Raw genomic sequence first — 15,166 nt, forward strand, 5'->3', positions numbered from 1 at the left:
GGAAACTGGTTCACAAGACAGGGGAAGCAGGATTTAGGGCACCTTGTGAGTGTGCATCTGTTCTAACAACTTCAAATATTAGATGTCCATTCCAGACCAATCAAAGGCATAAAATCGTTTTACTTTTGCCAGGGAACTTTCATTTGAACTGCAATTCTGAGGACGAAGATGTACTTCAAAACATGATGATTTGCTGTGTTGACTCATTTGAAGCAGAAACAAGGTGTCTGTTTTTTTATCATCATGTCAAAGTTCAAAATTCATGTTGGGGTTGTGTCTAAATCTAATTGGGACAACCTTGTCTCCTGAGTGGGAGTTTTCTCAATTCCCTTTGAAAATTGTGTCAGAGTGAACTTTTAAATAGATGTGAGAAGAACAGAGGCTAAGAAATAATGAGTGAGGAGAGTTACCAGCATATATCTGGACTCCAAAGTCATTTTGGACACAAGACTAAGACAAGATGACATCAACATAAGATGCTTTTGCAGGTTTTACAGACTTTTCCAAAAATGTGTGACAGATGTTTCTTGAAACAGGACATCTGCCCATCTTTTTACCTCAATTACGTTATCGGCTTTCTAGGATACTTACGTTTCGTTTATGAAGCTTGTGGAATTAACATTCTAAAACAGGACTGAGCTGGAAGAACGAGACGTGCTGTGAAAGAGTGTTGAGGGACAGAGTGTCAGGATGAGTGTGAGATGGGAGACAGAGGGGTTACAGACTGTGGGCATTGTCTGCCTGGTCATCATGTTTCTCAAACTCATGCATCTGCTTGGACTCATAGACATTACTGAGACAGGTGAGAGAAAGAGAGAGAAAATAGCAAACATCATTTCAGGGATTGCAAAATGGAGATATTGTTTATAGATGATATTTAGAGATTGTTTTCTCTGTTGACAGCATTTGTGGCATTTCAGTCAAAATATCGAATCTTCCTTAAAACAAAATACATTTATTTGAGAGGCAAAGTTGCTTATAATATTCAGAGGATTTATCTTGAATGTAGTTGATTTTTCTTACCCGAAATAAAAACTCACTAACTCACTTTTGTTAGCTTGAAGCTTAACACAAGAAAGCTAATATTTAAATGTAATTTAGTTTTCATTTATTATCAGTACTATACATATATTGTCTTATTGTCATGTTTTGCTTCTTAAATACATTTATATTGTATTAAGGATGTTTAGATATTTTTGTCTTTTCTGGAAAACAAAAGTACTGATTGAGAAAAAGTATTTTGTTTTATTTCGTTTTTGTTATTTTTCCATGTCTGGTAATCAACAGCATGCCAGATGGATTGTATTTAACTTGGAACATTTTTATTTTTTTCTCCCAATTTTTGAGGGATTTCCCAGTTCTTTGCGTTTTCAAGAAATGTCTGTTTTTGTTCCCTAAAGCATGACAGGATTATTTGCTCTGCTCTTTTAATATTATTTATATGCTATTATAGTATTTATTAATATGTTTAATTATTTTAATATTTTCCATTTAAAATTTAATTATGTGATTTGGTCATTTTTCATTTATATTTAGTTTAAGTAATTTTAGTACTTAAACTTATATTTTTATTAGTTGTCAAAGCAACATTCCTAATTTTTGTTTAGGTTTTTAAAAGTAGTTTTTCATCTAATATTTTTATTTGATTTCAACTTTATTTCAATTAACACGATTAATTAAAGTACTATGACGATTTGAATAGTTTTACTTAACAGTAACAAAACTGATACGGTAGTTTCTCTTCCTCCATCAATTTGCCGACTTTTATTAAGTGATTGCTCTATTTTTTGTGGATTTTTTGATTTGACCGTTTCTCTCTTTTTTCTTTTCTCACTCTCTCTCTGACCCTTTCTGTCCTCCTTGTGGCTCCCTATCTCACTTTTTATCTGTTTTTGTAAAGATGGTGAGTGTAAGCACCTGTCTAGTTTAGTCTCTTCTGTTTGTTATTTAGTCTATCTCCTTTTCTTTTCGTGGGGTGCTTTCTTCATTATGTGATTGACTCATATCCAAACACTAGCAGAGCTCCGAAGAAACAAATACTTAAATCCAGCAATGATAATTACTGTAGTCTAACAGTATGGGGACCTTAAATTAAAGTCATTCGCATTGACATCAAGAGTCAGTTACACTGGAAAAAGAAAGTGATACCCTGTCTATCAAACCTCCATTTCTTTCTCTTTCCTCTTCCCGCACATCTTTGACTGTTATGCTAACTCTTTTGCTTTTACTCCCCTTTTTCTTCCTTTTTCTGTCCTCGCAACCACTGTCTCCCTCTTTGAAATGCTCTCTCACCCCATCCCGTCCTGCATCCCATAAACTCACCCCTTTCCCGACCCCTTCCCTCTCTATCGTTCTGCTTTCCTCCTCTTCCTCTCTCTTTTTTTGCACTTTTTCTCCCATAGACAGCAGTGACAGTGACCTCGAGCTGTCCACAGTGCGACATCAGCCTGAGGGTCTGGAGCAGCTGCAGGCTCAGACCAAATTCACCAAGAAGGAGCTGCAGTCCCTTTATAGAGGCTTCAAAAACGTGAGTATCTGTAAAAGAGAGAGAACAACTATTAGGTAATATTAGGACAAACTATCAAGACTGTTGCAGTTTGGTACAGTTTTAAAAGAAATAAATCAATGATATGAAAAAGTTTTATGTTGCGCATTAAATTTGAAATTTAACTCCAAACAGAACTGCAAAAAGATAGATTTTTCACATTTATCCACTTGACTCACTAACACAATTTCCAGAGTATTCTAGATGGTTTCTTATTGATCCATCAGAGCAAAATAGCCCAAGTCTCTATGATATTCTCGTCCCTAGATATGACTCACTTAACATAAGTCTCTTTTTTTCCACCCATTTTATTGTCCACCAGGTGAAAACCTGATTGCAGAAAGTAGTAGTAGTATTTCAATTATTCATAAAAAAAATGACAGTTTATCTTTAAGGAAGAGCTTTGGGGTAGAAAATGTTGTTCGTTCTGTTTGTTTCAGCAGATGTGTATAGTACTATATAGGACAGAAAATTAGCACAATGCACTTATTTAAAGCCTTCACGAGCTGCCGATATGGCACAGTGAGAATTAGTCCATTATCTGTTTAATTAAATGTTTAATTAGATGTGCCTCTCTTTCCATTTAAGGAGTGCCCAAGTGGTTTGGTTGATGAGGAAACTTTCAAGACCATCTACTCTCAGTTCTTTCCCCAAGGGGGTAAATACATATGTTTTTCACTAAATCAGTAAATGTGTTTATTGGTTTTGCATGAATTCTGATTTGAGACTAATTGGAAGTTTAGTCTGTTTTTCTTACTGATCTATTTGTTATTGTTCCCTCAGATGCCACCACATATGCCCACTTCCTTTTTAATGCATTTGATCTTGACAGAAATGGCTCGATTCGTTTTGAGGTGAGAATATCCATAATCACAGCTTTCTTTTTATCATTTTTTTTTCTTCATTGTCCACTCTCTACTGTCTGTGGCAGGACTTTGTGATTGGTCTGTCTGTGTTGCTGAGAGGATCTGTCACTGAAAAGCTCAACTGGGCTTTCAACCTTTATGACATCAACAAGGATGGATACATCACTAAAGAGGTGCTTACTAAACCTTTATGCTCTAATGCTCCCATCACTGATGCTTTTGTCATGTAGACTCAAATAGTCACAAGTGACGTGTGTGTGTGTTGTAGGAGATGCTGTTAATCATGAAGTCAATCTACGACATGATGGGCAGGTATACCTACCCCAGTGTGCGAGATGAAGCTCCATCTGAACATGTGGAAAAGTTCTTCCAGGTACCAGCACACTTAACAATATGAAGACAATATAAAATCAATGCACACGATCTTACCAGAGCCTTAAGATCTTTAGCTTACTACATTTTCTTATAGAAAATGGACAGAAATCGAGATGGTGTGGTCACTATTGAGGAGTTTATTGAGACCTGTCAGAAGGTAAGTTGAAATTAGTCACAACTTTGTGTAAATGGTTTAAAAATAATTTATACATGAATTATTGCATTCAATTCAATGTAAAACTGTACACGAATGGTTTGCAAAAACATTCTTTAAATTATCATTCAATTCAAAGTGAAAATTGCATAAGTAGGTAATAAAACCAATGTTGTTAATGATCACTTTTAATGTGAAAATATATGCGTCACAAGTGCACTGCTGAGCGGAGTGAGGAGCAAGGAACGGAGAGAGACGAGGAGTACGTCAATCCAAATGGGTTTAATTGACACAGGAACACAGAACACTCACGCTATACATGTAGACATAAACCATACCGGACGCTGAACTCAAGACAGAGAACACCATTTAAACACATGACAGGATGAGGAGGTGACGAGACACACCTGGGATCAATAGACATAAAACGGGGAACACCTGGAAATCAACCTAATCAGGACAGTTACAGGAACCTAACCATATATGGGAATAGGAAGGCACATGGGGAGCAAGACACACACAAAACACGGAACAAAGACTGACATAACGCCCCCTTCCGGAAGGAGTGTCCTCATGTCATATAATATCCAATGGGGAGGGGGGGGTGGGCACTCTGGAGGTCCCTCAGGACAGACAGGGGACAGTTGGCCTCCAGAGCGGTACCCATTCGGGGTGCTATGGCGGATCAGGAGCCTCGGGAGGCCATGGCGGATCAGGAGCCTCAGGAGGCCATGGCGGAGCAGCCTCCGAGGCCACGGCCCCAGCCCCCCGCCTCTACAGCTGGAGCCTTACTACCCACCCCCAAAAAAAATACTTGGGGAAATTTACGGGGCTGTACTCGGGGCCTGGAGCCCTCCCTGGGCTTAACGGGGATCAAGAGCCCTCCCTGGGCTATACGGGGGAAACAGGAGCCCTCCCTGGGCTTAACTGGGGATCAGGGTAACGCTTACGTGGTGCTGGCACTGGAGGGCGCTCTGGAGGAGCAGGCACAGCAAAGCGCATTCGAGGAGCTGAGACTGGAGCGAGCTCTGGGGCTGGAGCCGACACTGGAGCGAGCTCTGGGGCTTGAGCCGACACTGGAGCGAGCTCCACATGGACATCCGGCGGGCTTGCCACATTAATGTTTAGTGGGCTACTGGACCGAGCTCCACATGGACATCCGGCGGGCTTGCCACATTAATGTTTAGTGGGCTTGCCATATTAACAGCCGGCTGAATTGACTCAGGAACTGCCGGCAGAGGGGTTCCGGATCGGGATCGGAGACTCTCCAGACACCGGATGACTGTCTCCTTCCAGTCGAGGTCGGTCGTGTCTGGGAGCTGGGATGATGGAACGCACGGGAAAAAGCAAATCTCTTTTTCACGAGTGCACTGCTGAGCGGAGTGAGGAGCAGAGGGAGAGTACATCAATCCAAATGGATTTAATTGACACAAAGAAACACTCAGGCTATGAAGACATAAACAATACCGGACACTAAACTCTTCTTCTTCTTAGTTTTATGGCGAGTTGCAATCTTTGCGCATATCGCCACCTACTGTGGTATTGTGCAATCAGGATTTTCTTTTATCATATTAGTTATTCTGTCTCAACTCTGAAGCCATCAAGAGTCCAGGTATCGGTTGGCGCTGCGTGTTCAGCTCCTCCGTCCTCCACACTGAACCCCTTAGACTCCAAACCGAAACAGAACATCTTTTATATTATATTCTTTTATCTAGTCCTGTGCTATATAAAAAATTAAATAAAATCCTATATCCTGTTCTATCACTATTAAATTCATATCCCAATAAATATCCCACATCCTTATTCTTCTTACCTTTATCTTTTAGATATGCTATTAGTTCCTTCCTATTCTCACTATACTTTATACATTCATATATTGCATGCTCAATTGTTTCTTTCTCACCACAAAATTCACATAAGCCGTTAATATGTACACCAATTAAAAACAATGAACCATTCAGCCCTGAATGACCCAGTCTTAATCTAGCTATTATCCCCTCTTCCTTCCTATCCCTTCCTCTTACAATCATTTTAGTATCTACCTGCTTTTTGATTTGATATAAATGTCTTCCTTTATAATCTAAATTCCACACTTCTTGCCATCCCCTTGTAACATTCCTCTTAGTAATACTTTTAACTTCCCCTCTACCTAATGGAACACTGATATCAATTTCTTTTTTTTTTAAAGCATTTTTAGCCAATTGATCACTTATTTCATTCCCAACTACCCCTATATGGGCTGGAACCCAACAAAATCCTATTAAAATTCCTTTCCTTTCTGCATTAAAAAAAGATGACTGGCATGAGCCCACATGAACTACAAATGTTCGATTGAATAAAATAGTTTTAACCAGTTATATAATTTACCTTCTATACCCATTTTTGAAGCTTTATATAGCAATCCTTCTCTCCATACTGTATCATATGCCTTTTCTATATCAAAGTATACTACTATCATAATCTCTTTCATATTAATTGCCTTTTCTATATCATTACTAACTTTACTTAACGCATCTATCGTTGATCGTTTACTTCTAAAGCCACACTGATATTTGCTATATTTACTCCTTTTCTCTCAATCATAATTTACCCTTTGAACTATTAGTTTCTCCATTCATTTGCATAAATTTGATGTCCATGCTATTGGTCGATAACCTTCAGGATTTGTTGGATCTTTCGCTGGCTTTAAGATTGGAATTATAATTGCTTGTTATTATTCCTTCTCTCCATATTTTATTGTATAATTGAAGTATCAATAAAATAACATTATCTGAAAGATGTTTAAACATCTGGTAACTCACCCGGTCACATCTTGGGGCAGTATTTGCACATTTCTGCAGTGCTATTTTTAGTTCTGAAATGGTAAAATCCATATCCATGCTACTGTTTCCGTTTCTTCTCTCTTGCATAATATTTGGATTGGTTTCCAAAAAAACCTTTCTTCTTTCTTCGTATTCTTCACCCAATTCTAAACTATGTAATCTTTCTAAAACCTTTCCAAGCATATTTGCTTTTTCTATATCTGATATAGCAATTATATCATTCTCAATCAACACTGGAATTTGCTTTCTCTTTTTCCCTCTTCCACCCATATTCTGAAGCATTTTCCATACTTGATCTATAGTGGTCTTTTCCTATAGAAGAGCAAAATTTCCTCCAACCTTCCCTCTTAGCTGTTTTAATAATTATTCTCGTATTGGCTCTTGCTCTCTTGTATTTCAACATATAATCCATATTCATATTTTTCCTAAGTTGTTTAAATGTCTTATTTCTTTCTTTTACTGCTTTGCTGCATTCTTCTGTCCACCATGGAATCTTCCTCATTTTCTCACCCGCAGTTCTTTGAGGTATACAGTATATAGGGTTGCAGATTCTAATATTAAGTCTGTAAGCGATTTGCAAAATATTTCAACTGTATCCTCCTTCACCTTATCTTTATTTTCTTCACAGTATTTCCCAAATGCTATCCAGTCTGCCTTCTCATACATCCATTTATTTTGAAGATAATGTCCCGTATTATGATTTCTAACATTTAATTTACAAATGATTGGAAAGTGATCACTTCCAATTGTGTTGTCGCTGATTACTTTCCATCCACAAATCTCAGTCATTTCATTTGATATTAATGTAAGATCGAAACATGATACCGTATTATCTATTACATTATATCTTGTACCTTCTCCAGAGTTTAAGCAAACTAAAGATCTCTCCTCCATAAATTGTTCTATTATTTCCACATTAGAATAATTTTTTTTACTACCCCATAACCAATTGTGAGCATTAAAATCCCCACACCATAACTCTTTCTTTCCTCTCAACCGTTTCAAGTCTTCCAATTGTGTTGTCGCTGATTACTTTCCATCCACAAATCTCAGTCATTTCATTTGATATTAATGTAAGATCGAAACATGATACCGTATTATCTATTACATTATATCTTGTACCTTCTCCAGAGTTTAAGCAAACTAAAGATCTCTCCTCCATAAATTGTTCTATTATTTCCCCATTAGAATCAATTTTTTTTTACTACCCCATAACCAGTTGTGAGCATTAAAATCCCCACACCATAACTCTCTTACCTCTTTCAACCGTTTCAAGTTAATTTAATGACATGTTTTTACATGGATTATAAAAGTTACAGACTACAAGTGAGTTCTCATGATAAAAAATCTCAACCAAAACACACTCCAACTCCTTCACCTCTGCAAGAACTCTATATGTCATTCCATCTTTTATAAATGTAACTACCCCCCCTCCTTGACTCCCAACTCTATCTTTCCGAACTGAATTATAACCTGGTAAAGCAAACTGAAGATTTGGTTTAAGCCATGTTTCCTGAACGCATATTAAATTTGGCCTGTATTCTAAGTCTAAAATCAATTTTTTGAATTCCTGTCCATTCGCAATTAAACTTCTTGCATTCCATTGTAGTACACTTATCACCATTAAGCTAATCAGATATCTGAGAAGCATCTGTTGTTGTTGACCGAGTGAGTATGTCATGTATCATGTGAGCAGAGATTCCATTAATCCCTAAGAATTCTGATGCAGCATCTAGTATGGTTTTTATTTTAGCTTATCTACTTGTCATCATCACTGTAACATTAATCACTTTCACAATAAATGCCAGAAAGTTCTCCTTTGTCATTATTAGGTTGTTTTCTTTTAGACATTTATGATTACAATCATTCTCCTTTCTATTCCCTGTCTCCACATTCCTTAAAGATTGCTCATCATTCGCCAACGGTTCTTCTGCTCTTACCACCTTACTATTACAGCACCTTCACTGCTTTCGCATATGAAACTTTATTTTCAACCTTATATCTCTGAACCTCTTTTGCTTTTATCTGAAACTCACGTCCTCCGTAAGCAGCACTATGTGGACCCCCACAATTACAACATTTGAGATCATTTGTACACTTGTCATATTGGTGTTCTTCCCCACACTTCACACATCTCATTTTTCCTCTGCACACTGCAGCCACATGTCCAATTCGCTGGCATTTGAAACATCGCAGAGGCTTTGGAATATATTCTCTGATTACGTAACTGATATATCCCAATTTCACCTTTTCTGGCATCTTACCTTCAAATGTCAGCAGTATACTCATGCTTTCTTGTCGTTCCTACCTACTCTCACTTGTATTGTTCGTTCTTGCAAGAAATCCATAATCCAGTTATATAACCTTCCCTTGATGCCCATTCGATCCAATTTAATTAACAGCCCTTCCTTCCACACCATGTCATACGCCGCCTCAATGTCAAAAAAAACTCCTATTACCGCTTCTCTTTTCAATAGAGCTTTCCTTATTTCATTCTCCAAGCATACAACTGCATCTAGTGTACTACGTCCCTTTCTAAATCCACTCTGATATGGATGCAACAAATTTTTGTTTCCAAATAAAATACTCGTGACATAACCATTCTTTCCATTACTTTGCACATGTTTGATGTTACAGCAATGTCTATAGTTCATCGGAATAGATTGGTCTTTCCCAGGTTTTGCAATAGGTACTATAATGCCTTGTTTCCACGAATACGGGAGTTTCCCTGATTTCCATACTTCATTGTAAAGTTTTAATATTATATTTAATGCTTTTTCTGATAGATGCTTGATCATATCATAACACACTTCATCTTTCCCTGGAGAAGTATGTCGGTAACACTTTACTTGAAGGGGTGTGCATAAGACGGACATGACACCTTCATAATCATGACATGACACATGTCATGAATATGAAGGAGGTTTTATGCATGTTTATGACAACTGTCATTAAGTGTCATTCGCTCAGTTATGTAATTTTTAGTGCAAAGCTGACATTGTTTGAGATGTCTTTGTTATGGGCTATGGTTAGGGGTAAGGGTAGGGGTAGGGTTAGGTCAAATAATGTCATATTTGCATTAAAAATGACACAACTGAGCGAATTACACTTAATGACAGTTGTCATAAACATGCATAAAAAACCTTCATATTCATGATATGTGTCATGTCATGATTATGAAGGTGTCATGTCATGATTATGAAGGTGTCATGTCATGATTATGCACACCCCTTCAAGTAAAGTGTAACCAGTATGTCTAACCCCTTTCAGTGCCTGTTTTAGTTCATTCAATGTGAATATGGCATCCATTGGACTTTCCGAGGAAACTTTTTGAATTAAAACATCTGGATTATCTCTTAATCTTTGTTCTCTTTTTCCCCTCATTTCTTCTGGAATGTGACCATTACTATGCACCTTTACAAATGCCTCAGCCAAAACCTCTGCCTTTTCTTTATTACTGATAACTTGTTTATTTCCACTTATTAAAACTGGTATACTGTTAAAATTATGTATCCCTGCCATTTTTCTGATCATTCCCCATACAGCGCTGATGTCTACATTTTCACCAATTCTATCACAATATTCTCTCCAATGATTTCTTTTAGCTACACAGATAACTTCTCACCGCTGCCTGTGCTCTCTTATATGCAATAAAGTCATCAAAAGAATATGACTTTTTAACTCTCCTTAATAACCTATTTCTTGTTTTAACTACACTCATCAGTCCACCATGGCACATTTTTCTTTTTCTGCCTACCTATACTTTTACCCATTACATCTTCTGCAACCTCACAAAGAATTTCACAAATTGTATTATTATATTGCTCCACATCATCTATTACGGTTTAAACTTTGTAATCTTGGTTCACAGTCACACTGAAATGCATTCCAATCTGCTGCTTTAATCTTCCATCTAGGAACCCTTTCTATGTCTGTTTTTGAAACTTCTAATCCCATTTTACAGTACAGAGGAAAATTATCACTTCCTATTAATTTTTTCCTAATACATTCCACAATCTTTAGCTAAACATTCGGACATAATTGTTAAGTCAATAGCTGAATATTTACTTTTGGATATATCCAACCACTCCCATCATTAATGCACACTAGATTTTTCATTTCTAAGAGTTCTTCCATTATGATCTGCGTGCTCACTACCCCATAATGTATTGTGTGCATTAAAATCACCACAACACACCTCACTATGGCTACCTTCTCCCCCTATATTTGTCAGTGTTTCACCATTTAATCTTTTACAGGGATTATAAAAATTTATTAATTCTAATTTGTGATCCTGACCAAACTTCTACTATCACTGATTCACATCCTTCCCTTACATTCACTTGCTTATAGGCTATATCAGTTTTAATGAATGTTACTACTCCGCCACCATTTCCAACTTTCCTGTCCCTTCTAACTGCGGTGTATCCTTGTAAAACAAACTTCAAGTGTGGTTTGAGCCAAGTTTCTTGAATACAAATTACCTGAGGTGTAAATCTAGCACCTGAAATACATTTTTTTAAATTCCTGGCCATTTGCTATCAAACTTCTAGCATTCCACTGAAGAATTATTAAGACCAACCACATGCCGTTTGTGTATTTGAGATCTGAACCTTTAATTTCTCATTTACTTGTTCCACCGTTACTCCTTCCACATCCAAATATCTCCCAGCTGCCCTCAGGATTATTCTGATTCTTTCTGTTCGACTTTGTTTGTGCTGAGCAATTGACGACTTCTGCCATAAATGCAGTGAATGACATCTTATCGATCAACATTGTATTGTCATTTACTCTTCTACTACTTGTTCATCCACCGTAGATGATTTTTCCACCAGATCTGCTTTTCCTGCACTTGTCTTCAGATTTTTTGGACACGCTTTAAAGCTTCCACATATGATACTCCTATATTTTGCGCTTTCACAGCATCCTTTCTAACTTTACATCCTCCATAACCCGCACTACGGTTTTCTCCACAATTACAACATTTTGGGTTCACTCCATGCCCACACTTTCCGTACTCGTGCTCTCCTCCACATCTAGCACAACATTGTTTTCCATTGCATACCGCAGCTACGTGACCAAACTTCTGACACTTAAAGCATCTTATAGGTGGGGGAATATATGGTCGTACCACGTAACTCATATCCTAGATACACTTTCTCAGGTAATTTTTCCACATCAAGTTGAATCATTACAGAGAGGCTATCTACCTTTCGTTCATTTTTGACATTTAAGTCTCTTCACATCTTCTACTACTGCCCCTGATAGACTCAACTGAAACTCCCTGTTATCATGCCTTTCACCCATTTCCTTTCCTCCATTATTGTACACGATACTTTTATTCCCAGCAGAGATTTTAGTCCTACTGCAGCTTTTTGCTGCTTCTTGTCATGACAAGAACCGTAATCTGCCATCTCTCACCCTCTTTGCACTATCAATCTTGCCAACCGCTTCTTTCAGAGCTTTAGTTATTTTAATTGGGTTCAACACATTAGCCGATTCCGCTAGAAATTTAAGCATTACCTTGTACTCTTCTTTCGGTCTACTAACCTGTTTCCTTTCACTATCTGCTCCAGATGTTTGATCCCTCATTTTTTTCCTTTTACGATTTTCCACTAAAGTCCAATTACCATTTTCAGTACTTTCTAATTCCCCGCCATCCATTCCATCCGTCTCCGGATCACTTCCTGAATCTACGCAACTTCCTTCCATCACCACCTCAGTCACACCCCAGTGTTGCTACCGCCGCCCAAATTCAAATCATCACCGAAATAATGCTAATGAATCATGTACTATTCATCTTCTTCTTCAGACGCTAAACTCAAGACAGGGAACACTATTTAAACACATGACAGGATGAGGAGGTGACGAGACACACCTGGGATCAATAGACATAAAACGGGGAACACCTGGAGACAAATCAACCTAATCAGGACAGGAACAGGAAACTAACCAAATATGGGCATAGGAAGGCACATGGGGAGCAAGACACACACAAAACACGGAACAAAGTCTGACAATATGTAAATTACTTGTAAAACACATGTAAATAATTGCATTCTGTTAAAAACAAAGTTTTACATAAATTTGTATAACTATTTTTAAGTAAATTGTGACCCTGGACCACAAAACCAATCTTAAGTCGCTGGGGTATATTTGTAGCAATAGCCAAAAATACATTGTATGGGTCAAAATTATAGATTTTTCTTTTATGCCAAAAATCATTAGGATATTAAGTAAAGATCATGTTCCATGAAGATATTTTGTAAACTTCCTACTCTAAATATATTAAAACGTAATTGTTGATTAGTAATATGCATTGCTAAGAACTTCATTTGGACAACTTTAAAGGCGATTTTCTCAGTATTTAGATTTTTTTGCACCCTCAGATTCCAGATTTTCAAATAGTTGTATCTCGGCCAAATATTGTCCTATCCTAACAAACCATACATCAATGGAAAGCTTATTTAGCCAGCTTTCAGATGATGTATAAATCTCAATTTCAATAAATTGACCCTTATGACTGGTTTTGTGGTCCAGGGTCACAATTATTGCATTTAATTCAATAAAAAAGATATGTTAATAGTTTGTATAACCATTGTTATCGCTTACAATGGGAACATTTACCTTAATTCTTCTTAAAGTCACTCTTCTGTGAATCATTACATTCAGTCCAATGTGAAAATGTAAATAAATCATTTGTGAAACCATTTTCATGAAAATTATCACATTCAATTCAATATCCAAATTACATAAATACTAATAAAACCTTTCTTATGTAAATGATCTCATTCAGTCTAATGTGAGAATGTACGTATATTACTTGTAAATCTCTACTTATGTAAATTTGTTATGTAAATTGTATAGCCATTTTTAAATTATCACTTTCAATTCAATGCAAAAAATGTATGACAATAGGCTGTAAAACCATAAATTAATGCAATAATTTCAATGCAAAATTTACATAAATAATTCATAAAACCATTTTTACATAAAATACTGCATTCATTCCCATGCTGTTCATGTTCCTAAAATCATTACTATTTAGATCATATTCAGTGTAAAAATGTATGAAAAAAAATTTACTTAAAAACATTCAGTTCAATGTAAAAAAAAAATGTGTGTATGGTTCGTAAAACGTTTGACATCATTGACGTCATACCATATTTGAACTGAACATGACCGTGAATGAAATTTGATAACTAGAAGCAAACTGTCTCTTTAAGGTTGATGCCGACTATTTCAAACTGTCATAATTGATTCTTCTTCTGCTTTCCAGGACGAAAACATCATGAACTCCATGCAGCTCTTTGAAAACGTGATATAGGACAGGAATGGAGCGATCCAAAGCTAAAACAGCCCTCAAAGCCCCAATCCAGTTCTCTCCACATCTATATACCAAACTAGCACAGCAATCACTCTCTGTCTTGTCCTGTAGCACTACTCCCATGCCTGCCGCACTCCGTAGAATCGTATAGACCAGCACATAGCCTACAGTATGGCGTCACAGTTTGTACTTCACAGCAGGACTACTTTTAAAAAGAAAAACCTGGATGGCTGGGATCCTTCCAGTTGCTAGATACCGGCAACCGTGTGGTGGAACTTTCTGATCAGAATGAGCAAATGAAGTAGCAAAGCCACGTTTTGTATCACTGGTTGATGGATTCCAATGGGCTCTCTAACATCCAGATAAAAACCATCACCACTCTGGACTGCTATCTTCTGCCTTCTGATTATGAATGAGGGAGATTACAAGACTCAATCTCAACCTTCCAGATACCATAGTTTGAACGAGAGTACAGTAACTATGGATTTCAAGGGATCCAAAGGAAGGTCCAGCACCAACGACGATTGAAGCACACCAGAGACTACACGTAAAAGTCACCAAAATAACAAAATAAATGTGATGAAAACCGACCTGAAGCATGCCTGTCCAAATATGTGAGATATTTGTGATTTTCTTGCATGGAGACAGACAAAGTTGTACATTTTCTTCCTTGTAAGCCAGTAGATCCCACAGAAGACTGTAAGCAAACTAAAGCAACTGTATGCGTGAAGTTACGTAGTGTACCAGTGTTTATAAGTTCTGCTCAAACCTGTATTGCACATATCAGTGGGGCCAGGGTGATTTGCTTGGTCACATTTGATTATTGCACAGCAATGAGGTATATTAAAAGTTATATTTACACTATAGGCATTTTAGAAGTATAGAAGTATGTGTTTTATTTTCAGAAATGTATTTATTTGTCAGGTGGCATCTAATAGAATGCAGGGTTTGGCCATGAACGGACATGTCCAGATTATTAAAAATGTGGTTTACAAGTTTTATTATGCTCATTAAAAAAATTATTTGGATTTATATATATATATATATATATATATATATATATATATAAACAGACTG

At 37.0% G+C, this 15,166-nt stretch overlaps 1 protein-coding gene across 2 annotated transcripts; it reads left to right on the top strand.

Annotated features, from left to right (window-relative positions):
- The first annotated feature begins 424 nt into the window (after window positions 1-424).
- Window positions 425-15,087, top strand: LOC107566017 (calsenilin-like). 2 transcript variants are annotated; one of them, XM_016251371.1, is made up of 8 exons: window positions 425-802; window positions 2,403-2,527; window positions 3,134-3,203; window positions 3,329-3,399; window positions 3,477-3,584; window positions 3,680-3,784; window positions 3,881-3,943; window positions 14,042-15,087. In XM_016251371.1, the coding sequence occupies exons 1-8, from the start codon at window positions 691-693 to the stop codon at window positions 14,087-14,089; spliced, it is 702 nt and encodes a 233-aa protein (XP_016106857.1). In that variant the 5' UTR covers window positions 425-690; the 3' UTR covers window positions 14,090-15,087. The 2 variants fall into 2 exon arrangements, with proteins under 2 accessions (XP_016106857.1, XP_016106856.1); XM_016251370.1 differs by lacking the exon at window positions 425-802 and having other exon boundaries at window positions 1,839-2,527.
- Window positions 15,088-15,166: the final 79 nt, after the last annotated feature.

The sequence above is a fragment of the Sinocyclocheilus grahami genome, unplaced genomic scaffold, assembly GCF_001515645.1.
Source record: "Sinocyclocheilus grahami isolate Dianchi unplaced genomic scaffold, SAMN03320097.WGS_v1.1 scaffold1041.1, whole genome shotgun sequence".
NCBI lineage: Eukaryota > Metazoa > Chordata > Actinopteri > Cypriniformes > Cyprinidae > Sinocyclocheilus > Sinocyclocheilus grahami.